Source organism: Gobius niger (assembly GCF_951799975.1).
Source record: "Gobius niger genome assembly, chromosome: 13".
Lineage (NCBI taxonomy): Eukaryota > Metazoa > Chordata > Actinopteri > Gobiiformes > Gobiidae > Gobius > Gobius niger.
In genome coordinates, this window is record NC_136864.1 from 22,773,555 (window position 1) to 22,799,935 (window position 26,381).

General features: G+C 39.9%; 3 protein-coding genes and 1 long non-coding RNA gene across 4 annotated transcripts in view; 1 reads left to right on the plus strand and 3 right to left on the minus strand.

Moving 5' to 3' along the window:
• LOC306972511 (phosphatase and actin regulator 1-like) overlaps positions 1 to 26,381 on the plus strand; it is an 85,264-nt gene that overhangs the window by 4,423 nt on the left and 54,460 nt on the right. The window lies entirely within an intron of this gene.
• On the minus strand, positions 1,399 to 26,177 carry LOC306972541 (uncharacterized protein). Its single transcript, XM_079569208.1, has 7 exons — positions 26,054 to 26,177; positions 25,714 to 25,913; positions 25,446 to 25,550; positions 25,282 to 25,377; positions 25,103 to 25,213; positions 24,425 to 24,545; positions 1,399 to 1,604 (listed from the first exon to the last, which is right to left on the minus strand). Exons 1-7 carry the CDS (start codon positions 26,079 to 26,081, stop codon positions 1,585 to 1,587), a joined length of 681 nt encoding a protein of 226 aa, XP_079425334.1. The 5' UTR covers positions 26,082 to 26,177; the 3' UTR covers positions 1,399 to 1,584.
• On the minus strand, positions 6,523 to 13,791 carry LOC306972325. The gene is made up of 7 exons (XR_013793493.1): positions 13,640 to 13,791; positions 13,300 to 13,499; positions 10,868 to 10,972; positions 10,701 to 10,796; positions 10,519 to 10,629; positions 8,442 to 8,562; positions 6,523 to 8,357 (listed from the first exon to the last, which is right to left on the minus strand). It is a non-coding gene; the product is annotated as an uncharacterized lncRNA (long non-coding RNA).
• LOC306972789 (uncharacterized protein) lies at positions 14,584 to 19,652 on the minus strand (the record flags this gene model as incomplete). The annotated part of the gene is made up of 8 exons (XM_079569495.1): positions 19,284 to 19,652; positions 17,363 to 17,562; positions 17,188 to 17,289; positions 17,015 to 17,110; positions 16,834 to 16,944; positions 16,619 to 16,739; positions 15,927 to 16,547; positions 14,584 to 14,591 (listed from the first exon to the last, which is right to left on the minus strand). The coding sequence occupies exons 1-8, from the start codon at positions 19,615 to 19,617 to the stop codon at positions 14,584 to 14,586; spliced, it is 1,593 nt and encodes a 530-aa protein (XP_079425621.1). The 5' UTR covers positions 19,618 to 19,652.

A 26,381-nucleotide genomic window follows, 5' to 3' on the forward strand; every position in this document is an offset into this window, starting at 1 on the left:
TCTACTCAGGATGAAAATGAAAGACAACTGATTGACAGTGGCATTTTTATGTACTCGTAATCATTGCTCAAGAAGAAAACAGTTAAAACAAGGCCCCAGAGAGCGCACGTGTATGTGAGAGAGTGCACGTTTATGTGAACCAGCAAATATGGTACAGCTCTGTCCTTCTAGCGACAGCAGGAAGATCTGCTTCACTCCTTAGACTAAATTAACTCATCAAAGAGGAAACAGAAAACCTTTCTGTGTGATTTTTACAGTTTGACATGTCAACAGTCGCAGTCTGAGTCAGTGTTTGAGCTGCTCAAGACATTAGCATGCTACAGGTTAGCAACTGTCAATCATTGACAGTTGAAGAGCTGTTCAAGCTAAATGCTAACCGGTAGCATGCTAACGTCTTGAGCAGCATAAACACTGACTCACTGTTTTTTTACGTAAACGTGCACTTTCTGGGGCCGTGTTTTTACTGTTTTCTTCTTGAGCAATGATTACAAGTACATAAAAATGCCACTGTCAATCAGTTGTCATTCATTTATATCCTGAGGAAGAGATATTGTTGCTTGTTGTAGTACTAGATAATTCTACCTTGATAGTCAAAATGGCCGCCATAACAACAAAAGTCACATGATTGAAAGGCCAAAAAAGCAATGCCAAACTGCTGCCTGGTGCATGTGGAGTACGCGCTATGGTTAGTGGCTCATATTCTCTTTATGGTACACCGAGCCTGCGTGCAAACAAGACGACGCTGCAATGCAGTGATGGCCACAAGGATTTTCAGTGTAATCCAATTCCATGTTGTTACAATGTGCACTCAAGAATGTTGGCACACACAGCAGACGTGCACAGGTTGCCACCTAGTCTCCTCCTCCTACCTCTTAAGTAAGAGTTGCTGTCCTAGGAAAGTAAAAAAGAAAAAAAAAAAATCAATAGACTTCAGATGCATGGCTGGGTACAACCATTTTGCTGCAGTGTTCCTCCCAGGGTTTACTTGAGGTTTTTATCCGCCACCCCCCCCCCCCAAAGGACATGATGCACACATTTGAAGAGCCCGTTAAAGCTGCAGTGTTTGTTGATGACACTTTATGCTGTTTTTCCACTGCAAATTGGTGAATAACTGAGGGGTCTGTTTACCAGCCTATTGCAGCGATGACACTTTGCCTTTTGAAACATGAACAATTCACGAGTGCTTGTATTTTGGGAGCACATTTTGTAGAGCTGCGCCGTTGAGAGCAGGGGGGTAAATTGAGATCAAACTAAAACAACCAATATGTTGAATTAAGTAATTATGTGTCATTTTAGATGTAAAATAATAATAAAAAATATGTTTTTTCATCATGGGCCCCGGTGTGTTTATCTTGATAAGTCTTTAGTCTTTGAGAATGGCTGGTTTGGTTATATATCTCTGATTTTCCTGTGATTATATAAACTAGGCCTATATCAACAGTGGTTTTCATAATATCCCTTTTGCGAGATGTTATGCAAGGATGGCATTTCAGAATATCTTACAAGTGCCTCAGTGTCACATCTCAAAGAGAAGCTGAGAACTCTTCCAGTCTTTCATACACGGCTGCACACAGATCTTTATTTTCAGCTGAAGCGTCCCGGCTCTGAATAAAACATGAATGGGGGGAATAAAATCAGAGGAGAAAATAGCAAAGGCTAAAACCAGGACTCTTTAACTGGATGTTCCCACTACATACAAGCTGCTGCTGACGACGGCCACCTGGTCTGAGAATCTGTCAAAACCTCCAAAGTGAGGAGGAGGAAAGCAGGTGCAAGTCTGCAGGTAGCGATCCCACTCTCCTGCTGCTTCTTTATCTAGTGTAGGAATAGCAGCTGTTCACAACCAAAAATATGCCTGTGCTTAGGGATATACATAGTTGTGTGTTGCATAGCTTTTGTTTTATTGAAGTTGTAAAATAAAAAGTATTAAAGCATGAGATTCTACCTGCACATTTGAACTTTTGTTGATGGTAGATGGACAAGTCTATTTTCCTCTGGGCAGCAGAGGAGGGTACTACTCAGTTACATTTACTCTTTGAAGTAATTGTACTTTGCAAGTGTAATATATAACAGGGGTCCCCAACTGATCCAGACCTCCAGAAGCTTTAGTCCGGACCCCAAAGCCTTTTCATCCTCTCATTATATACTTAATTTCTTAGGCTGAATTAAAAATGATCCTAACAATTTGAATGACATAGAAATAAAATGGCAAAATTATTGATTCATTGATCAGCTCTGCTAAATACAAATATATAAATATATAGGCTCATGCATTTACATTTTCAAGAGCAATGACCCTGGACATATGTTGAAAGTTACGAAAGAACCGGAACTCGACCCCGGTATATAATATATCAGTAACATAGTGAGGGACAAATCTATTAATATATGATTGTTTTCTTTACTTATCTGTTTTTATGGCCTTTTCTTTGAAAATATTACAATTTTCTCATTGTTTCATGTTTTGTTTCTTGTTTCTACTGAAAAATAAATCAGACTTTCACTCAGTTTCTCAGTACTCACAGAACTCAAGCTACAAGTACTTTTTCCCACTCTTACTTGAGTAAATATCTGGTCACTACTTTTTTACTTCTACTTGAGTAAGATTGTTTCAAAATAACGTTACTCTTGAGTTAATATTTCGGCCACTCTACCCACCTCTGTTGGGCAGTGTTGGCGACAATAGCCCAGTCAATTATGTACTGCAGAGCATATTGTTCCTTCACACGCAGCTGTTCTAGTCACAGCATGTGCCTGACTGCAAGTGGATTGTCATAAAACAAGAATTTAACCAAGCAAAGTTTTAAGCTTCCAGCTGGAACGGGCATATTTTAAGATGACATTGCCAGGATACATTTACGGCTGAATTCTTAGAATTCTGAGTTGTTAAGAGACCACATAAGGCCTCACTTTAACTCAGGGATTGGCCTCTACAGAATTCAACAACACATAATGGCCTCTCAAACATGTAATGATTTGGTTTCTTTTCAGGCTCAAAAGTGTGATCAGGACACAAAACAATGGCAAATCAATAAAATGACTGTGTGAGACCTTTGTTTGAAGGCACAGCTGATCTCTTAAGGCACACTAGAGTTTGAAAATCCCTGGTGTATACAGGTAACTCTTTGCCTACCTGTATTGATTGCTTATTTGCTTTAGTTGAAATAAATGAAACTGTGAAGCCAAAATAGAGCTCATCTTTACCATGATGTTTTGAGCAGAATGAATGAGCCTATAACCCCCAGATTCTAACCCCCAGAAATGATGTGCACACCAGATATGATCAAGAAGATGGAGAGCACCGGAAAGCATAGTCGCAGAGAAGATTAATGTGTGGAAGGCGCGTCACCAGTACAGCAGCAGCAGAGGCAGCAGCAGCTCTCTCCAGAACATATCTGCTGAGTAAGGCGCTCCGGAGTCTGAACCTCCTGCAAAACCTGGGACTGAATTCAATCAAAGCTGCACTGCACCAGTCAGCAACTCCCAAGCAGACCCCCCCATTCATAACGATAACTGTCAGGCTATTCTGGTTCCCCTAATTTTAACTCCCCCAAGATGCGGTTTAGAGAAACACAAGGCGCCATATGTCTTTCTCGAGAGCTGATTTTATTGGGAAGCAAATATAGAAAAGTGAGATTTTAATGCCGTCAGCGCAAGCCTAGAGTCCCATGTTAAATTATGCCTGCTCTTTTCAGACGGTTATGTAAGAGTGAAAGGATAAAAAGGTGGGTACCGCGGGGGCTTTTTGCCGAATTAGGAATAGAACATTATGTTGAGCCTGCTTTCCCAGCTGATAAGGTCACAAAACAAAATGATCTGCTCATGCACATCGAGACAATCAGACGTAATTACCACAAACTAAAATAAGAAGATTGCTAAATTATGATCCAACAAATCAGTCAAAGAAACAACTTTGGTTTTCTGCAAAAAGACAGAATGATGAATCAGAGCTTTCGCTATGATTTCTTCCTGTGGAGAGAACGAGAGATTGAGAAATCTTCAGACATACAAATGGAACATGAGTGGCACTTTGTGTCACATCACAGAGGGGAGACTTGAATTACTTCAGTTGCATAACAATAATATAGATTGTGCTAATTGGGACAATGTAACGAAGTATAGGCGAGGTGAATGAAGGAGGTTAACCCCAGAGGAGATACAGTTGTGCAGATTTTCTGACTATGCAAACAAGTTAACACAAACGGGTTTGAATGGCTACTAAAGGTTAGCATCCTCACCTGTGATCTTTGCTTGCAATTATTGTGTGTGAATTAAAGGTCAGTGAGTTTTTGGGCTCCTGACAGACCCTTGCATCTTGCATTCCAATGCTGCACTGGCGTTTCTTGTTTCTGAGTCATGAGGAAAGCAAAAATAATTGTCAGAGGATCTGCAAGAAAAGGTAGTTGAACTGTATAAAATGATTGGTACTGAGAGTAACAATCAGTAGTGTTCAAATTAAGAAGTGGATAATGCGGGATTCTGTTGAAACCAAACCATGGTCAGGTCGACCAACAAAAAATTCAGCATCAACTCCCAGGAAAATTGAGATGCATCAAATAACTTAAGCTGAAATACAGGACTCTGTGAAAAAAGTGGTTTGGCTGTTTCAAGATGCACAATAAGGAGGCACTTGAAGAAACATGGGCTGCATGGTCGAGTTGCCAGAAGAAAGCCATGACTTCACAAACGTCACAAAGTACAATATGCTAAACAGCACAGAGACAAGCCTCAACATTTCTGAAGCAATGTCATTTGGAATGATGAAACCAAAATGGGACTTTTGGCAACAACCATAAATGTTACATTTGGAGTCAACAAGACTTGTGATGAACGGTGCACCATTCCTACTGTGAAACTCATCAGCCTGGAAGCTGCACATGGGACGCTCTTGGACGTTCCAAAATGACAACAATAGCACAAGGCCATGTCGACCTCTCATTAGCTACAGTATAAAGTGAAGGTCCCATTAGTGGCCATCTCAGTCTCCTGACCTCAATAGCATTGAGCCACTCTAGGGAGATCTCAAACGGGCCGTTAATGCCAGACAGCCCAGGAGTTTACAGGAACTGGAGGCTTTTTGCCAAAAAGAATGGCCAGTTTTACTATCCGAGGAAATAAAGAGGCCCATCCACAACTACCACAAGAGACTCCAAGCTGTCATTGATGCTAAAGGGGGCAATCGGCTTGTTGCACGGTATGGCTATGCTAGTTCCTCTGACTAGACTTGTGAGCGCCTGTACTTCCAGTCTGTATTCTTTTCCTATAGACATTAGCTCGGACCTGCTGGAATAATAATCATATTTTCTAAAGATTACGTGGTGGGCAGTGAGTTCCTGGTAGATGATCATTTACTGTGTGTTCAAATCTTGATGTAGGATGTAACGAGTTCAGAGGAGACACCTGTGATCCCAAAGGATTGATAGTTTGTCTTGAAGCTAAAGGCTAACATGCTATAAAAAATGTAATAAAAATAAACATCAAGATGGTTTATATGCAGATTTGTTCATATTTGAGGCACTATTTCAAATTTTATAATGCATGAAATTAATGTTAGCCTTTAGCTTTAAGACAAACTCACTGTTCCTTATAAACATAGACGTCTCCTCTACAGAAATATTTACACTGTACAGCAACTCGTTTACCTGCAGTAAGTGATCATCTACTAGGAACTCACTGTCCACCAAGGAACTCACTGTCCACCACAGAATCTCTAGGAAATAAGAAAAATCTAAGCTAATCTTAATGGAAATGAATATGAACAGGAAGTACTAGCGCCTACAACTTCAGCTCAGAGGAACTAGCGTAGCCACATTGTGCAACAAGCCAATACACGGTATTAAGAACTGGGGTATTGTGATCAGGGTCATTTTGGTCATATCGATTATCATGATGATTTAAAAAGAGCAAACTCAGTCGTTTGACCATAACTGGCTTTGCACAACCACTAACTATGAGTGGAAAAAGTGGTTTTGTATATTCTCAGAAAAATGGCTAGGGTATGTTAACTTTTGAACACAACTGTGAGAATGTGAAACTGAAGTAGGAGCAAACCGAGGAGTGAGGTCGAAGGAAGACGTTTTGCAAATGATCCAAGCTCTGGAGTTTGCAGTCTGTGGAAAGTCTCAAGTTGCCTTGAAGTGACTAGACAATTCAAAAGGATGACAGGAAAGTGAGGGACCAATGAGGTTGATGACACAGGTGGAAATAGGCATCAGATGAGATGGAAAAGGTGCTGTCTGGAACAAAATCCAGGCTGTTCACAGAAGGCAAAAGGTTGAAATATTTATTGCAATTGTAATTTACACAATTTGGAATATTTGAGAATTGCATAATCAACGCAACTTTGTAATGTATAACAATAGCATGCACTTGCAGAACAAAATCACACCCGAACAGAATGTAGGATGAGGAGAGTCCACAAAACACAAAGACCAATTGATGTCGAGTTTAATGTTCAGTTAAGGAATTAATCAATAAATTATCAATTATTATTATTATTAAATTATATATTTATTTTTATATTTACAACTTTTTCTTACCACATTTAGTTTTTTGTGTTAGATGCACTTTCAGGTGATGCCTCCGTCTAAAACCTTTGCCGCATTTTGAACAAATGTGCGGCCGGACCCCTGTGTGGTTCATCGTGTGCTCCTTCAGCAAACTGCTATACCTAAATCCTGCACCGCAGACACTGCACACAAATGGCTTTTGCTCTGTGTGTTTGGTGGAGATGTGCGTGTTCAGACAGTACATTTTTTTGAAAGTCTTGCCACACTGGTCACATTTAAAGGGCCGCTCCTTTGAGTGTTCGAACATGTGGCTTTTTAGATACCCTTTAGTGGGAAAGTCTTTGCCACAGATCTCACACAAATATGGATGAAGTACACCGTTGTGCTTGTTCATGTGTCTCTTTAAGTACGTCTTTTGATAAAACACCTTGGGACAAATTGGACAGGAAAAGCCACCTGTGTGTCTGTTCATATGCACTTGGAGGCAGTGCTTTGAACTAAAATTCTTGCCACAATAAGAACAGACAGTTGTTTCCTTGGGTCTGTTGTGCATGTATTTATGGTATTTTAAAAATGAAGCACTTATGCAGCTTTTCCCACATATTTCACAGATGAACAGAGTAGCACAGTTGTCATTGAATTGCTTTTTGTGTTGTCTCAGCTTAAAAGGTGTTGGAAAACACCGCTCACAAGTGTTGCACAGATACAGCAGTTTGTTACGGTGATGTTTCACTAGTTCACATAACCTCACAAAAGATCTCTTACAGACAGGACATTGGTAAGACCCTTTGATCTTATGAAAGCTAGTATAATGTCTTTTCATGAGAATAAATTTAGAGAAGGTCCCGTCACACAGTGTGCACTTCAATAGGCTGTTTTTGGAAGAGGAGATGCTCTGAGGTGCTGTTGAACTTGTGTTTAGTTGAGGATTAGAATTTGTCTCAATGTTGCTTTTATTGGTCTTAGTCGACGAAATTAACTTGCAAGGTTTGATACAAGTCAAGTCTAAACAGTTTGCGTTAACTGGAATTTCTTTTATGCAATTCTTTTGGAAACACTTTCTTCGGTGGATTTTAAGCCCTCTTTTCAAAACAGTTTGTCCACAATCCTGACAGGAAACGGTGCATATTTGGGGAGAGATTGCTGCGTCGTCAGAAATACGTCTAAGAATGACTTTACATTCTTTAATGCCCTTGTGTCCAACATCCATATCTTGACTGTAATCAACATCCATTGAATGTCTTCTGCTCGTCTTGCATCCATTTTCCTGATGTAACGTGTAATTTTCATAATTGTCGAAATCCTTGCCACAATCATCACAAATATGAGAACCATTTTCAATGTGGGCTCTCATGTGGTTTATCAAATCTTTTGAGGAGGTAAAAGTGTCTCCACAAACAGAGCAGGTCTTTTTTCTGCTGCTTCTTTCATTCATCTGTATGGAGTCATTTGATGCAGCATAGTCCATCGAAAAATCTTCATTCTTTTTCCAACCAATCTTATTTCTTTCAGCAGTATCTGCCGAGCATCTTGGGATAATGTGCCTCTTTAGTTCAAAAAGGGAACTAAAGGTCTGGCTACAGACGAAGCACCTATAGATTTTACTACTATCAGAGTGCGTCTGATTAACATTAGTAACACTGCTGTCACAATCTTGTGGATCAGTATCACTCTCATCCAAAGTCACTTCAACTGACGGTACATCATCCTCCGTCACTTCGGCCGCAAGCAGAACATCAGCTTCCTCTTTGCATGAGCCATTTAAATAAGTCATCCTTCTTTCTGTCTCTTTATCGTTGTTTTGTTGACCAGAAAGACTTGAGAAAATAAAGTCATTTACAAAGGGTCCTGGTAAAATGCAAAACATGATCAACATCATAAATACAAAATGTAAATGCAATACTAATTGGAACAATATAACATAAATTTTACCTGGTAAAAGATCATAGTCTTGTTTATGGTGCTGGATGAGTTCACTGAGAGCTTCAGGTTGATTTAACATAACCTCACACTCCGTCAAGACAAGAGAAGACAGGCCGAGCCACAGAGACGTCTTGCGGTGCATAGATTAAAAAGGAAGTATTATGCTTTTTGCATGTAATTGGCATTAATCTGCATCACTCATACACTTTGCTGATTAGAAAATGCAAATGTTGAATTGATCTAAACAGCCGAAACAAAATATCAGTACCAGTTTCACTTCCTTTCAATAAATCTCCCCATAAGTCCCTCACACTCCCTATACCCTTCTCAAATCATATCATCATTCATCTCTTGACACAGCACACACACCGTGGCACAAGATTTTAGTTTATCCCCAATATATATACACAGAGAGGCAGTCTGTGAAGCTATGGCAAGTGTTTTCATCTGCGATAAGAGGATTAATTTTTAGAAAAAGAGCAACAAATTGGATATGGGAGATATGTAGTAGCTCAGAAGGAGGTTTTTGCGAACAGGAAGAATATTTTGGGAGCTGTTGCTGTGGTGAAAAAGAATAGCCTCTCAAGAAGATTTACAGATGACTCAAAGATGCGCTAGTGGCTCAAAATACAACTCTAGCCATGTTTTTGATGAGAGAACAGCATTGTAACATGGTAAAACACTCTAAACAGTCAATTTTGCATTATATCCCACCTTTAAGAGGTAAATAAGAGCATTATTAAACTGGTCAAAACCACAATTGGGTCATTCCGTGACCCAATTGTTATCCACAGCCTCCCAGGTAGCCCTCTCCGAGTTCCTACACGTGTGCAATGAACACATGCAAAGTTATTGGTGCTATTTTTTTTATTTTTTTTTAAGACAAAACAAGGTGTTGCAACCACCTTTTCTGCTCAGGTGCTTTTTACGTTTATTTGCACTTTTATAGGGCTGTAGCTCAGCAATGGAAATGTATATAGGACTAAAATCTGGTTATATTTGAAAACAGTCAAGGGAGAAAACAATGTTTTTTTACATTTATGTTTATGGTCCATAGTATGGCAACATTTCAAAAAGTTAAGATTTTCCGAGTAGGACCCATCTTTGTGAAGTTATAACTCAAAGACTCTTTATCAGATCAACATCTTGCTTCTATTGCAGCAAGTTTATATCCTAATAAACTAAAATCTAGAATATGAAGATGATCACTCAATAAACACCTTTTGTAGTTGCCTGGCCTGACAGGCACTCCTCCTTTCTGTCCAAAAGAAGAACCAGCTGGACAGCTCCTCGCAGCCTATCATTTCACGATTTTACCCACATCGGTCCAATCACGCACCGAGAGGCGGGACTTGCTTCCCCCAAGAAGCGGAAGCCGTCACCACACTCTACCAAAAACAATAAAGATGACGTGCGCGGCGAGTGATACGGTGTTTTCTTCTGCTCTTTTGTCTGTTTTAAATCATTTGAAAAAAAATGTAATCCCTAAAACCGGAGCAAGAAACAGCGTTCGAAGCGCTCCTCGTAAATAAGGACGTTTTTGGAAAGCCTTCCTGCCGCTTGTTGCTGCAACGTATCTAGCGTTGCTTCGATTGGTTGATGCCATCTGTCAATCGTGCCCACTGGGAAATTGTTGCGATCATGCTTGCTCCCAGACTATATGTCTTTGAAATATCTATGAAAATGCATGTAGTTTGGCAGGCCAGGCAACTTTTGTAGAGCCACTGACAGTTTGGGAAACATTTTTAGTAGCCTATAAATGCAAACGTTTATAGAACATTTTTGATGATTGTTCCTGGAAATATGTTTATATACATGACACAGACCAGGATTTAGCCCTATACATGTTTCCATTGCTGAGCTCCAACTCTTTAAAAGTGAACACAAATGCAAAAAGCACCCGGGAGCAGAAAAGATGGTTACAACTCCGTTTTATAAAAAAAAAAAAAAAAAAAAATTAGAGCAAATAACTGCACATGTGTGGGAACTAAAAAAAAAGGTTCATCCGTATCTGAGAGGTTCACCTGGGAAGATTCTAAGAATTTGGGTTATTTGGGACAGAATGACCCAATTGTAAGTTACTTACTTGGTCAAGACTTGGGACAGGCAGAAGCTTTTCCAAATTCAACAGGAACGTTCTAACAAGAGCACCCAGAGCTGAGTCGAAGTTGAGGCCAAACACAGAGGGAAAGGTTTTCTGGAGGTAAAAGGAACAGTGTTGAAGAGTTTCCACATTGCAGGAGGAACATCATTACCGCTGTGACTCACCTGGTAAAACATGTCCCTCTCATATGGTTCATCCAACAGTGTGTTAACCACTTTTGAAAAATAATCCACTGAGGCTTTCAACTTTGAACTGGACGCCTTGATCATGATCAAAATAAGAACAGTCAGTGTCCCATAATTCACATAAATGTTAACATTACAAAAACAACCTCTTCCTCATCTTGCTCCTTGATAAGATCGTCTATCCTGGCCAAATGAGGCTCAATATTCTGTCGAGAGCACAAGTCATCACTACGGCACATCTCTAACACCACCTGTTGAGATCAAAACAAGAGAAAACAAACAATATAAGCGTTTTTTTACTCATTAATTGTCCGTGAGAGTAAATACTATGCTGACAGAAAAGACAAACGGAGAGAGGGATATTGTACATCCAATTACATAATGGAGATTTTTTTTTCACTCAAACTTGGCTGTAAATACTGTTTAAGTGGTGCTAGCCCACAGTTAGCTTAGCATTTCAATGTCAAATAGTAAATAGTATTAACACGAACAGCAAAGTAAAAAAAAGTTGTAAATGTGTTGGTACCCTCACTCTGCTCAGTAGCAGGCATGCAACTAAGTCCTACAAGCACAGCATCTGGGCATGTTGACCCAAAGAATAGCCAAAATAACTTGTATTCATCTGCCAAATTAAGATTATGATGCATTTGTATGGGCTATAGTTTTGAACTGGGGGCGGTAAGTACAAAGTTAGGAACCACCGACTTACCTTTGAGGGAATGTCTGAAATTTTAGCCTGTATTATCGGTAATGCTTCGAAGATGCATTTAAGCTTATTTCAGGCTTACAGATACATTTGTAAAATTTTGGATGAATAATTGAATCCTGATTTCATTTTGATCCAGGCCTGGCTGGTACAGGAGGCCAAATATTTGCAATGTTCAGGTTAACCCTTGGATGGACAATCTACTAATACCTACACTCTTCCATGAGTGGGGTCAAAAATGACCCCAATGAAAAGTAATGCGTTTTTGCAATAACCTGTGTTGTAATATTTTCATATTCCAGGTATTCCTCATAAAACATGTTTGTGACATGAGGCCAATTGCATTTCCTTTAATTTTTTCAATAATTTTAAGAAATTGCAGTTTTTGTATCACTACCCCACTCTTCCACAATTAAAATCAATGCGTTTTTGCAATAAACTGGGTTTTTGTTCTTCAAGATCTTTAAAACGAAGGGTTGTATTTTTATTTAATTTAATTTTTTTGAGTTAGCTTGGTTAGGTACAGTGTGTGTGTGTGTGTGTGTGTGTGTGTGTGTGTGCGTGTGCGTGTGCGTGTGCGTGCTATTGTTAGCTGACACAATACAGGTGCTCGTCATATAATTAGAATATCACGAAAATGTGCTTTTACTTCTGTTATCCATCTTAAATGTGAAACTAATATATGATATAGACTCATTACATGCAAAGTGACAAATGTCAAGACTTTGTTATAATTTTGATGATTATGGCTTACAGTCCATTTTTAATTTGGGGTTTTTACAAGCTGATTCATAATAATCAAAATTATAACAAATAAAGGCTTGACGTATCTACTTTGCATGTAATGAGCCTATCATATATTACTTTCACAGTTTAAGTTGAATAACAGAAGAAAATGCACTTTTTCATGATATTCTAATGGTATGACGAGCACCTCTACTGTGTTTCTTACCTAAATACAATATTGTTAGCCAACAATGAAGTAGGCTAATCTGATCACACATTAGAATCTGTCCATGAAAAATAAATTCATACATTGAGGTAATACTTACATGTATATTGCTGTGTAAAAATGACCTGGTCGGTGCGACTCCTGACGTCAGATGTGTAAGTGGGACAGTATTTTGACAGTCAAAGTTCCATCAGATGTGGGAGATGACATCAGATGTTTAAGTGACAGTCAGAGTTGCTAAGAATGAAAAGTTCATAGAAGATTCCATAGGAACTGCTTGGGGTCATTTTTGACCCCACTTGTGGAAGAGTGGGGTAGTGATACAAAAACTGCAATATCTTAAAATTAATGAACAAATAGATAAAAATGCAATTAGCCTCATGTCACAAACATGTTCTATGAGGAAAACCTGGAATATGAATGTTACAACTTTTCATTTTAAAGATTTAGAATAACAACCCCGGGGTCATTTTTGACGTATGCAAGGGTTATGGTGTACTTGCTTTTGAAAATATATAAATAGACTTATTTAGATGGATGACATCTGTTATAAGTCGCCTAATAAATATTGTTTTATTTCAGTGAAGCAGAAATGTTGGACACATTTTTAAGCTAATGACAGGCATAGATAAAGGTAAAGTTCCATCGCAGTTTGACTCATTTCCCATTGACATAACATGGTTGGCATGGCAACAGTTTAAATTGTTTGCCTCTGTCTATGTCACTTCCTGTCGGTGTCAAATCAGGAAGTGAAAACATAGAGGCCATCTTAGATATAATTGAGTTAACTCTGTTTTAGCAAATATCGTGTCTAATTTGTCACATGCACTTGACGGAATGTGGTGCTTGATGATGCAAAAACAGGTCTATAACTTTGACGTAGGACCATCATACATCGTCGCTGGCCAATATTGACCCACCTGCGCCCGTAACCCGAGGACTAGCTGGTTCCTCTCTGAGTGGGTGAGTAACTCTGGGATGATGTCCAGCACAGCGGTGATGAAGTCCTCCAGCAGCCCGTAGTGCATCACCGCTCTGTGATCCACGACTCCCCACAGAGCCGCGGACATCAGCTGCAGAGGAGAGACGAGCAGGCGGAGGGAGGACAGGGGCAGCATTTCTGCCAAACAGATGATAACAGATGATAATAAAGCAAATGTGATAGATTTTTTAACAGCATGACGAGGGTGGAATAATTACACGTAGCTCGTTCAAAACAGCCCTTAGACCAAGGAAAGCAAAGCGATCAAACGCACTTACCATGATCAGATAAAGGCTCGATCATTTTGTTCTACTTAAGAATTCAATAAAGCCCTTTCTCAACCATAGAATTGGAATTTAAGTCCGATACAGCTGCTATCTGGACGCCATATTCACCCCCTCTTTTCTTCTTCTTTTGGTTTGAAAGAGCAACGAAAAGAGAGAGAATTCCGCCACCTTCTGCATTGTCGATGCATTACAGGATGCTAGTGACAGAAAATAAAATACAGTTATGATCACTACCCATCTCAACATCAGGCTTTTTATTCCAGTCCCTTCTCGCGTTCATCACTGTCTCATTCATGCTCTCCCTCTCCACACAACTGTTCACTCCAACACACATCATTTACTCCTTTAACCCAGTTTTTAGCCTATAGTTTTTTGCTAGACGTTGCTTTTTATGTCATTCTAGCTGTAAAATTATGAGAACTTTCTTTCTGTTTCTTTTATTATCATTTATCCATTTCAATTCGTAACACTGAATAAGATGTGTTTATGATTCATCGAAAAATGTATGTAAATTCAATTGAAATTGAAAAAAGTGTCAAAAATAGCCACAAAAACGAGGATGAAAACTCAACAAAAACGAGTCGGAATGCCAACAATAATGAAAAAAAGCAACAACAAAAAATACAACAAAAAATGGACAAAAAAGCAGCAAAAAAAAGGGATGAAAAAGCAACACATAAAAAAAACTATGATAGCGCGACAAAAAAAAGAGACAAAAACTCTTCAAATATGTGACAAACAAGCGGAGACAACGCAACAAAAAAGTTACGATCAGTTTTGTAGGTCTTAGCTTTCAAATGAGGTGCAACACTGACTCTCCCGTTGAGAAGCTTTTATATTTGGGTAAAGCCGAACTTTACTTGGTTAAGTTGGGGATGAAGATTTTAAAATATGAATTGATGTTAAAAATAATAATAATCAAATCGAGTGCATCGTTACGTCCCTATTGAGAACAGTACATTTGAATAAAATTAAGCCAAATATCAAAATATGGTATTCAAATATACACTAAACCAGACTTTTAAATGTTTTCTAACAAAAAATATTATAAATGCTAAGTACATGAGTTCCCAAGTTTGGAGGGGCATGTCCTAAAAGGTTTGGGAACCCCTGCAATAATACTGTTAGCTTTTAGCAATTAGCTTTTTGGCACCTACACTATGACATACCGGTCAGTAGAAAAGGCAACTTTAATTGTGAATAGCTCAACACATCAGAGCCCATTTACAACAATATGGAACTATTTGATTTAGAAACATTTAGTTTTTTGGTGTGTCTTCAGCTCGTCACTCCGTCTAAAACCTTTGCCACATCTTGAACAAACAAACGGACGGATTCCTGTGTGCCTCATCATGTGTAGCTTAAGCCCCCTACTGAATGCAAAGGCCTTGCTACACACACTACACTTGAATGGGCGGACATTTGTGTGCTTTCTTCTGTGGTGCGTTTTCAGAGTAGACTCTGACTTAAAAGTCATACCACACTGGTCACATGTGAAGGGTCGCTCGTCTGAGTGTTTGATCATGTGAACCTTAAGATATCTTTCGGTTGGCCATCCTTTGCCACAGATCTCACACAGATATGGCTCCTGCCCATTGTGTCTGTCCATGTGCCTTTTAAGGAAAATCTTTTGATGAAACACCTTGGCACAAATTGAGCAGGAGAAGCCCCCCGTGTGCCTGTTCATATGTACTTCAAGGGCCATCTTTGAACTAAATGTCTTGTCACAATAAGAACAGACTGGTTTCTCCTCATCAGCTAAGTGTACAGCCTCATGTCTTTTTAAAAGCCGAGCTTCCTTGAAACCTTTCCCACAGACCTCACAAGTGTAAAATAAGGCAAGTATCGTTGAACAGCTTTTTGTGATTACTCAGCTCCGATTCACTCGTGTAACACCACTTGCATGTGTTACACTGAAAGAGCAACCCATTTTCATTATGTTTCACGAGGTCATATAACCTCACAAATGTTCTCTTACAGGTAGGACATGGAAAATGATGTTTCATATTGTGTGTGTAATGATAGTGCCTTCTCATGATGATAAGGTCAGAGAAGGTCTTGTCACACAGTGTGCACTTCATAGTGCTCTGATTTGTAGTGGTTTTCTCGAATTCTTTTGAACTTTGGCTTGGATGGAACTCTGACTGAGTGTCATTGTGTTCATCAAGGACACCTCCCAATGAATTACAAGTTTCAATTAAAATAGAATCGGAGCAGTTTAAGTCCGTCTGTCCATCAAGCATTTCAATATCCATTACATTTTCTCTGCTGGTTTTACACCCCTTTTCTTGATGTAATATATATTTGTCATAACTATTTGCAGTGTGGGCTCTCATGTGACTTGTCAAATCAGTTGAGGAGGTAAAGGTCTCTCCACATACAGAGCAGGTCATTTTTCTGCTGCTTCTTTTACACATTTGTTCTTCAGAGTCTAAACTCCAGGACTGCTGCAGTGCTTCTGCAGATTCACTCTCCGCTTCTCTGCTTTTGTTGCTTGGAGGATTGTCTTTTGAACTGGCTTCAGATTCTTTTAATAAATGCTCATCCTCCTTTCTCCAACCACTAATCTTCTCTTTAACAGCGTCTATTGAGCATCCAGAGCTACTGTGTCTTTTCATTTCACAAAGGGAGCCAAAACCCTGGCCACAGTCAAGGCAACGGAAGTTTTTCCCACTACCCGACTGACTCTTATAAACAAATGCCACACTGGTGTTACAACCCTGTGGATCTGTAACATTGTCATCCAAAGGAAGAGTCACATCTTCCATCACTTCCCCGACATTTTCCTCTGCCACATCATCCTCTGGAGTGAAGCCCTTACACTTTTGTGAAGCTTTACTTTCCATTTTGTCAGTTCTTATTTGACTGAAGCTTAAGAAAATGGAGTCATCACCGCACTCTGGAAACAAGAAAAATATTGTCAAAAATAATCAAAAGGAGCAGCAAACAATATACCAACATTATTATTACCTGGTACAAATTTATGTCCATGCTTATAGTATTGGATGAGTTTACGGAGAGGTTCTGGTTGATTCAGAATGTCACCACAGTCCTTCAGGACGGGAGGAGACAGGCCAAGCCACAGAGAAGTCTTGCAAAACAAAGATTAATAGGTAAACTTATGTGCTGGCTTACGTCTTTGAACATTATTAAACTGGTTCGAAACACAACAGTAAATGACTCACTTGGTCAAGATTTGGGACATGCAGAAGCTTTTCCAAATTCATCAGAAATTTTCTTACAAGACCAAACAGAGCGGAGTCAAAGTTGAAGCCAAACACAGAGGGAAAGGTTTCCTGGAAGTGAGAGAATCGTCTAAGAGATCTGAAATGCTTATAGCAAGTACATTAACACAGTGTGACTGACCAGGTAAAACATGTCCCTCTCATATGGATCCTCCAACAGAATATTAACCACTTTTATAAAATTTGCTACTGATGCTTTTGTGGTTGAACTGAACGCCTTCACCATGCACAAAAAAAAAAAAAAAAGTTAGTACAGAGTATCCACCCAACATGAAAAATAATCCACTGACAAACCTCTTCCTCTTCCTGACTGATAAGATCATCTATTCTCTTCAAATGAGGTTCAATATTCCGTCTATTCCGCAAATCATCGCTTTGACACATTTCTAATACCACCTTTTGGGATGGAAATGCCACAAATAAGCAGGCTACTTTGGAAAATTATATTATACATGGACAGAAAACCCACCTTCACTCGTAAACCGAGGACAAGCTGGACCCTCTCCGAGTGCGTGAGTAACTCAGGGATGATGTCCAGCACAGCGGCGATGAAGTCTTCCAGCTGCTCGTAGTGCATCACCGCTTTGTGCTGCACGACCCCCCACAGAGCCGCGGACATCAGCTGCAGAGGAGAGACGAGCAGGCGGAGGGAGGACAGGGGCAGCACATCTAGTAGGGAAATTGAGAAAATTAAGATCAGAACTTAGTGCAGTGTCTTTCAACCACTGTGCCGTGGCACACTAGTGTGCCGTGAGATATTGTCTGGTGTGCCTTGGGAAATTATCCACTTTCACCTAGATGGTTTTTTGAAAACAAATGCATTATTATCCACAAATAATGTACTGTTTTCGAGTGTCTGTGCTGTCTGATCAGCAGAGCAACCATATAATACTCTTCCATATCAGGTAGTTAATTTCTTTGAGACAAGAGAATCAGTGATGCATTGAGGCATTGTTGCTAGCAAGACTATATGGTGTTCCTATTCAAGACTATTTGATGACTGAATATAGGCTACAGAGCTACATTTTTTTAACATTTTCTGCTGGTGGTGTGCCTCGTGATATTTTCAATGAAAAAAATGTGCCTTGGCTCAAAAAAGGTTGAAAAAGACTGACTTAGTGTATTACCTTAGAAGCCTTTCTATAATTATGGATCCTTTGATGAAAAATACCACCTTTTTTTTTTTTTTTTTACAGCAGTTGGGCTCACTTTTCCTCTGACCTGACTTCTAACTTGGGCGGGACATCACCAACTTGTCACCATAATAATGTTGCCACTTCGCTACGCTGGGTTACTTTACATTGACCTGTTGTGTAGGCTACAAACAACAGGTTTATGATTGCTCCTCTTCAAGATGCTTTACTTGAATTATCAATGAAAAAAAAAAAATGCTTTGTCTCGTCTAGCTCTGATGAATATAATTTTTGGCTCTGTTGGCTGTTGGCATATGATGTTGGCTTGTGTGGCCGGGGATATTTAGCCGGGACCAGTGTTCAATTATTGACGCTATTTTGCCATCACTTGCTTCTAATTTGTCAATTGCATCACGTGGTAACATTAATTTTACTGCCTGACATACGCCATGGTTAGTGCTAACTTTAATGATCGGAAAAATAGGCCTATAAATAACCCTAACCCTAAAGATGGTTTGAGGCCCTATGTCAAAAATCCTGAAATATCCCTTTAAGGTTCACCATATCCTTGCAATATCGTCGAACTACTCCTGCTATTATTACGCCTTACAATATAGTTCCCCTTTTATCTGCTTAGAAAAACCACATTGTTTAATTTTGTGTGACTATACTTTATAGTGGAACACTTCACGTAACCATATTTAAATAGGGAAAACGTGGAAGAGCTTGGTAGCTTCTATCTTCACCTCGTTTGGAGCGGTGAAGAGGAGAGAATAAATGCAAACGCTGTCTGTGCTGTGTTTAGGTGACTGAAGGCACGCGTGAAGACCAGACAGGTACAAATAAACTCGTATAAGCTACAGTAAGAACTATCTCAGTATGGAAAACGGTGGCCTATTCCTTTAAAATGAATTACACACAAAAAAACAAAAAATCTCTTTTCATCTGCTGCACTAAATCACGTTAGTCTCGGTTCAGCGCGCGTTGAACACAGCCCGAGGTCGGTCAGACCGGTTTTGCCCTGGCCTCGGCAGTGGAGACCGGATTGACCAGTCAGGGCATGTCAGTGGAAACAATCAATAATTTGTATCATAAAAGTGAAGTTTTCGCAGAAGACCCTGGCTCCAAGCATCTCGAAAACGTGAAGGTTTTAAGGTCCCAATGGAAGGGATAAGCGGGAATTTTGTTTGAGAACTACGGATCAAATCGCCTCTATGCGTGTGTTTACACCCGCTCGCAGTAATATGATCCGCTTACCAGGGAGACCACCATGCTGCGATGTTGTGATGAACTTTCCGCGTCCATAAATGGCATCTATCTTGTCGTACCATATCGGTTTCTTTCTGTCAGCGCCCTGGGTGGCTTTCTGTCTCTTTATTCGAAAGTAGTCACTTTTCATCTTCTTTAGTTTCTCTCGGCATTGTTGGGAACTTCGCTGAAAGCCGTGCAGCGCCATCCTCTCCGCCAGCACCTGGTACGCTTTCTGGTTCCGAGGAGCGTCGATTTCACACTGGAGCGTTTCGTCCGCCGCCAAGCAGAGAAATGTCTGCACCTCTGCGTTTGACCAAGGGTTTGCCCTTTTAGTATCCATTTCGTAAAAGTAGCACAGATGCGGTACTCGCTGACAAGTATTTTGCTGCCGCTGCCGTGGTCTAAATTATGAGCGTTCACCTGAGTCGCTCGAAAGTGACGTTGCTTCCGCATATTGAAAAGGATTTTTTTTTACCTGAGAACTGTGAAGACTGAGAAACTGAGCATAAAAGTCTGATTCATGTTTCAGTATCAGTAGTGTCATAAATGATGAGAAACAAAACATTAACGGTAACAGTGAAAATTGTATTTGTGGAAAAAAAAATTAAAAAAAATGATAATAAATAAATAAATAAAAATAAATGTAAAATAAATCATTATGAAGAATTAAATAAACAAAACAAACACTTCAAATATAACACATCTTTTTTATGTGTCAAAATAAAGATTTGTCACTTGAAGATTTTCTCAGTGGCACAAGCTCCTTTGCCTTTTGCGTTCAGTGAAAAAGCATTATTGTGAATGGAGCACGGGTGCAATAATATAAACATGTATATGTATTTTTCTGAAATAAATCCTTTTTGGAATAATAATAATATTATTACTATTACTATTATTATTACTATTATTATTATTATCCATCCATCCATTTTCTTCCGCTTTATCCGGGGCCGGGTCGCGGGGGCAGCAGTCTCAGCAGAGATGCCCAAACTTCCCGAGCCACACACACCTCCTCCAGCTGTTCTGGGGGGACCCCGAGGCGCCTCGGTGTCGCCTCGGTGTCGCCTCGGGGGGGACCCCGAGGCGACACCAGGCCAGCTCGGAGACATAGTCCCACCACCGTGTCCTGGGCCTTCCACGAGGCCTTGTCCCACTAGGACATGCCTGGAACACCTCCCGCGGGAGGCGTCCAGGAGGCATCCGGAACAGATGCCCGAGCCACCTCAGCTGGCTCCTTTCGACGTGAAGCAGCAACTCTACTCCGAGCTCCTCCCGGGTAACTGAGCTCCTCACCCGATCTCGAAGGGTGCGCCCAGCCACCCTGCGAAGGAAACTCATTTCGGCCGCTTGTATTCGCGATCTTGTCCTTTCGGTCATGACCCAAATCTCATGACCATAGGTGAGGGTGGGAACGTAGATGATTATTATTATTGATTGACTGCGGAATTCAATTATTGGTTTTCATGTTCTTTATTATTATTCCTCTTCCATCTTTTTCCCGATTTTCTAGAGCTTTCAGCACCTTCATGCTTTGTGCAATTTATGCAAGTTATGCATCAAAACGTTCCGCATGTTGAGGAGAAGGGTGCTATTACTTTTGGGACTTCTGCAACTTACGTTTTTTCCGCAATCAGCCAAAATGTCGGAGATTTTTCCCATTGACTTATAATGGGGCTGCCGCAAATCCATGCTTTTCTGCACTTTTTTCTGCATTTTCTGCAATTTCTGCACTTTGTGCATGTTCAGCTTCTGCAACTTGTGGGTTCTGAGAAAAAAATGTCCTTCTGGAGTTTTCCAGTTTTTTTATACGAGATTTTGAATTTTTTGCATTGGTGTGTATGGGGGAATCCAGCCAATGGGGAGACTCCAGGCCTTTCAGCCATTTGTGCAGCTTCTGCCAATCAAGCACTGAGGCCATTTCAACAGTTTGACCAGTTTATGGAATATAAAAGTTTTTGCAATATTAACAATGTATGCAAATTAACCACTTTGTGCATTTTAAAGCGTTTATGCAACTTAAGAGTTTATGCCATTTAGGATTTATGAATTTTAAAGAGTTTATGCAATTTACATAATTTATGCAAATTAACCCATTCATGCATTTTACCACTTTATGCAGTTTATGCAACATGACATTTCATGCATTTTACCAGTTTATGCAAATTAGATTAGGCAAATTAAGCAATTTATGCAATTTGAACAGTTTATGCAATTTCTGCATTCGCTTCCCGCAATTCCGCAGTCAATCGCAATGGCGCAGCATATTATTATATGCTACAATACTGCATTTAGGAATTGTTCTGGTTTAGATATGGTTTACACCAAGATTTACACCAAATTCAGTCACTTTTTGAGTAAACCCCCTAGTCATACACAATACCCTAAGCACTCAACTTTTGGTGATATTTTTAAAGAAAGTAGTGTAACCAACAAAAATCTTCTGCAGTGACCATTATGAGAAATGGTCACTGCATAGAATATTTCTTGGTTTTATTAAAAATAGATTATTCAAAATCCTCCTCAAAAACGTGTTCTTAGTAATAAACCTTACTGCAAAAGAAAGATAAAAATGCTTTATTGTCTTCCGCCTGTTTTTACTCTGATAAAATCCCAAGCTAAATCTCTGCCAAGTGTTTGCCAATCCTTGGGTTCCCTGCACCCCTGGTTGGGAAACACTGGTCTGGCAGTCAAAAATCATCTCCTGCTTGATCTTTTTATACCAAATATGCATATAGGTTGATCAAAAGGATCGATAGTGATGTGCTGTTATTCCACTCTTCATTCTAATAGGAAAGCATTGCATACAATAAAATGGGCTGATAAAAACAACTGCATTGTTCTTGACATGTACCCGTGCATGTTTTTCAATTAATGTAAATACAAAGAAATAAAAAGGCTGGAAATACTATGCATTTAATACAAATATTACCAAATCTGAATCATCCAAACAAATTTGAATGAGTTTCTATTTTTTTTTAAATCTTTTTGTCCTTTACCATGACTACTTCCTGAAATGTGTTTTTTTATTTAGAGGAAACAAAACAGTGTAGTGTAGTGTTTTTGTTGCCTATTTAAATGGAAGGGCAATTATCTAGACTGAATTTAATGAAAGAGGCCAAGAGGATAGTTTTAGAAAAAAAACACTGCACTAATAGTTCAGCTCTTTGACACAAACACTGTGAAATTCCACGACAATTTGATTAGTTCAAAAGGCCACCTTTATTGTGAATAGCTCTACACATCATAACCCATTTTCAACAATATGAAACGGTGTGTTTGTTAGAAACATTTGGTCTTTTGGTGTGTCTTCAGCTCATCACTCCGTCTAAAACCTTTGCCACATCTTGAACAAAGAAACGGCCGTTCTCCTGTGTGCCTCATCATGTGCAGTTTAAGGTCATTACTGAACGCGAAGGCCTTACAACAGACACTACATTTGAATGGCCTGACATTTGTGTGCTTTCTTCTGATGTGTGATTTCAGAGCGCTCTTAGATTTCAAAGCTGTACCACACTGGTCACATTTAAAGGGCCGCTCCTGTGAGTGTTCAATCATGTGGCGTTTAAGATACGATGGAGAGGGCCAGTCCTTGCCGCAGATCTCACACAAATATGGATGAAGTACACCGTTGTGCTTGTGCATGTGTCTCTTTAAGTCCGTGTTTTTAAAAAACACCTTGGGACAACTTGGACAGGAAAAGCCACCTGTGTGTCTGTTCATATGCACTTGGAGGCAGTGCTTTGAACTAAAATTCTTGCCACAATAAGAACAGACTGTTGTTTCCTTGGGTTTGTCGTGCATGTATTTATGGCTTTTCAATAATGAAGCACTTATGCAGCTTTTCCCACATATGTCACATATGTACAGAGATGCACAGGTGTCATTGAATTGCTTTTTGTGTTGTCTCAGCTTAAAAGGTGTTGGAAAACACCACTTACAAGTGTTGCACGGATACAGCACTAGGCTACGATGTTTCACTAGTTCACATAACCTCACAAAAGATCTCTTACAGACAGGACATTGGTAAGGCCCTTTAATCTTATGTAAGTTATCATAATGTCTTTTCATGAGAAGCATTTTAGAGAAGGTCTCTTCACACAGTGTGCACTTCAATAGGCTTTTTTTAAAAGAGGAGAAGCTCTGAGGTGCAGTTGAACTTCCGTTTAGTTGAGGTTCAGAATGTGTCTCAATGTTGCTTTTGTTGATCTTAGTCAGTGAAAATACCTTGCAAGGTTTGATCCAAATCAAGCTACTCCTTTGGAAACACTTTCTTCGGTGGGTTTTAAGCCCTCTTTTCAAAACTGTTTGTCCACAATCCTGACAGGAAACGGTGCATATTTGGGGAGGGATTGCTGCGTCGTCAGAAATACGTCTAAGAATGACTTTACATTCTTTAATGCCCTTGTGTCCAACATCCATATCTTGACTGTAATCAACATCCATTGAATGTCTTCTGCTCGTCTTGCATCCATTTTCCTGATGTAACGTGTAATTTTCATAATTGTCGAAATCCTTGCCACAATCATCACAAATATGAGAACCATTTTCAGTGTGGGCTCTCATGTGGTTTATCAAATCTTTTGAGGAGGTAAAAGTGTCTCCACAAACAGAGCAGGTCTTTTTTCTGCTGCTTCTTTCATTCATCTGTATGGAGTCATTTGATGCAGCATAGTCCATTGAAAAATGTTCATTCTTTTTCCAACCAATCTTATTTCTTTCAGCAGTATCTGCCGAGCAACTTGGGATAATGTGCCTCTTTAGTTCAAAAAGGAAACTAAAGGTCTGGCTACAGACAAAGCACCTATAGGTTTTACTACTATCAGAGTGCGTCTGATTAACATTAGTAACACTGCTGTCACAATCTTGTGGATCAGTATCACTCTCATCCAAAGTCACTTCAACGGACGGTACATCATCCTCCGTCACTTCGGCCGCAAAAGGATCATCATCTTCCTGTTTGTATGAGCCATTTATGGTCGTGCTACTTTCTGTCTCTTTATCGTTGTTTTGTTGACCAGAAAGACTTGAGAAAATCAAGTCATTTACAAAGGGTCCTGGTAAAAACATGCAAAACATGATCAACATCATAAATACAAAAATTTAAATATAGAAAACTAAATGATTTTTTACAGTATAACAAATTTTACCTGGTGAAAGATCATAGTCTTGTTTATGGTGCTGGATGAGTTCACTAAGAGGTTCAGCCTGATTTAAAACAGCCCCACACTCGGTCAAGACAGGAGAAGACAGACCGAGCCACAGAGACGTCTTGCAGAGCACAGATAAAGAGATGTCACGTATTTGAACATTAATAAACTGGTCCAAACCACTAGCCTGGCATCCAGACTAATCTCCAATGTTTATTAATTAATAAACAGGAGACTAGTCTGGCGCCCCTGTCGTAGAAAAGCTACTGCTTGAGGCGGGACTAATGTGGGACAACCGAAGCACATAGCAGCCAATGAGAACATAGCGGATGTGACGACAGAAACAGCGTCAAGAAAGTTGTATCATTGGGACATTAACAATGGCGCTCCTGCCACACGGAGTTCAGTAAATGACTTCTGTCGTTTATGTCAGAAAAACTTAAGAATACAAGCAGACCGGAGCATTACGTGAAGTGGTTGCTTGTGTTGAAAAACTACAAAAAAAAAAGGCGAAACAACATGACGCCCGTTCAGGGAGCTGCTCTGATTGGTCAGTAGGCTCCATATCGCTGCGTCACTTCCTTTGAAAGCGCGCAATGGAGTGTTGCCAGACCCTCTTCTGTAAAGAAGCAGAGTCTGGTTGGCAAGACTACCAAACCACAATTGTAAACGACTCACTTGGTCAAGACTTGGGACAGGCAGAAGCTTTTCCAAATTCATCAGAAACCTTCTTACAAGAGCACCCAGAGCCGAGTCGAAGTTGAAGCCAAACACAGAGGGAAAGGTTTCCTGGAGGTGATAGAAACAGCGTTGAAGAGTTTGAACCTTACAGCAGAAACATCATTAACGTGACTGACCTTGTAAAACATGTCCCTCTCATATGGATCATCCAACAGTGTGTTAATCACTTTTGAAACATAATCCACTGAGGCTTTCAACTTTGAACTGGACGCCTTGATCATGATGGAAATAACAGTCAGTGCCGCACAATTCACATAAATGTTAACATTAGACAAACAACCTCTTCCTCATCTTGCTCCTTGATAAGATCGTCTATCCTGGTCAAATGAGGCTCAATATTCTGCCGAGAGCACAAGTCATCACTACGGCACATCTCTAACACCACCTGTTGAGATAAAAAATAATTGATGTGGTCTTTATGTGGTCCAAGAACCGTGTGGAATTTCAGATTTGTATTCATTACTTATTAGATGTACCAGCCAGGCCTATAATTGTGTCCAATAATTTTACATAGCGGCATACAGCGTACCTGGCCTATATTGACCCACCTGTGCCCGTAATCCGAGGACTAGCTGGTTCCTCTCTGAGTGGGTGAGTATTTCGGGGATGATGTCCAGCACAGCGGTGATGAAGTCCTCCAGCAGCCCGTAGTGCATCACCGCTCTGTGATCCACGACTCCCCACAGAGCCGCGGACATCAGCTGCAGAGGAGAGACGAGCAGGCGGAGGGAGGACAGGGGCAGCATTTCTGCCAAACAGATGAAAACAGATGATAATAATGCAGTTATATACTATGATAGATTCTAAAACATGACAAGGGTGCAATAGTTCCACTAAACTCGTTCAAAACAGTTAACCATGGAAAGCAAGGCAATCAATAGGACTCACCGTGAACGGGGAAGGTAGTATCTGTCATTTTGTTTTACTTTAGAATTCAATATGTGCCAGTTTTAAAGACAAAATAAGACCAATCACTGCAGCGAATGTGATCTGTACGCCATTTTCCCTCGTCGTCTTCTTCTGCTGCTGCTTCTTCTTCTTCTTCTTTCAGCTCAATGGCGGACTGCGAGCCAAACTAACGCGCATGCTGCCACCTACCGTATCGAGTGTTACTTTATGCCTTTAACCCAGATTCACATAAAAAGACAACAAAGCCCTCCCTCCCACAACAGACCTTTATGTACTATTATTATTATTAATAATAATAATAATAATA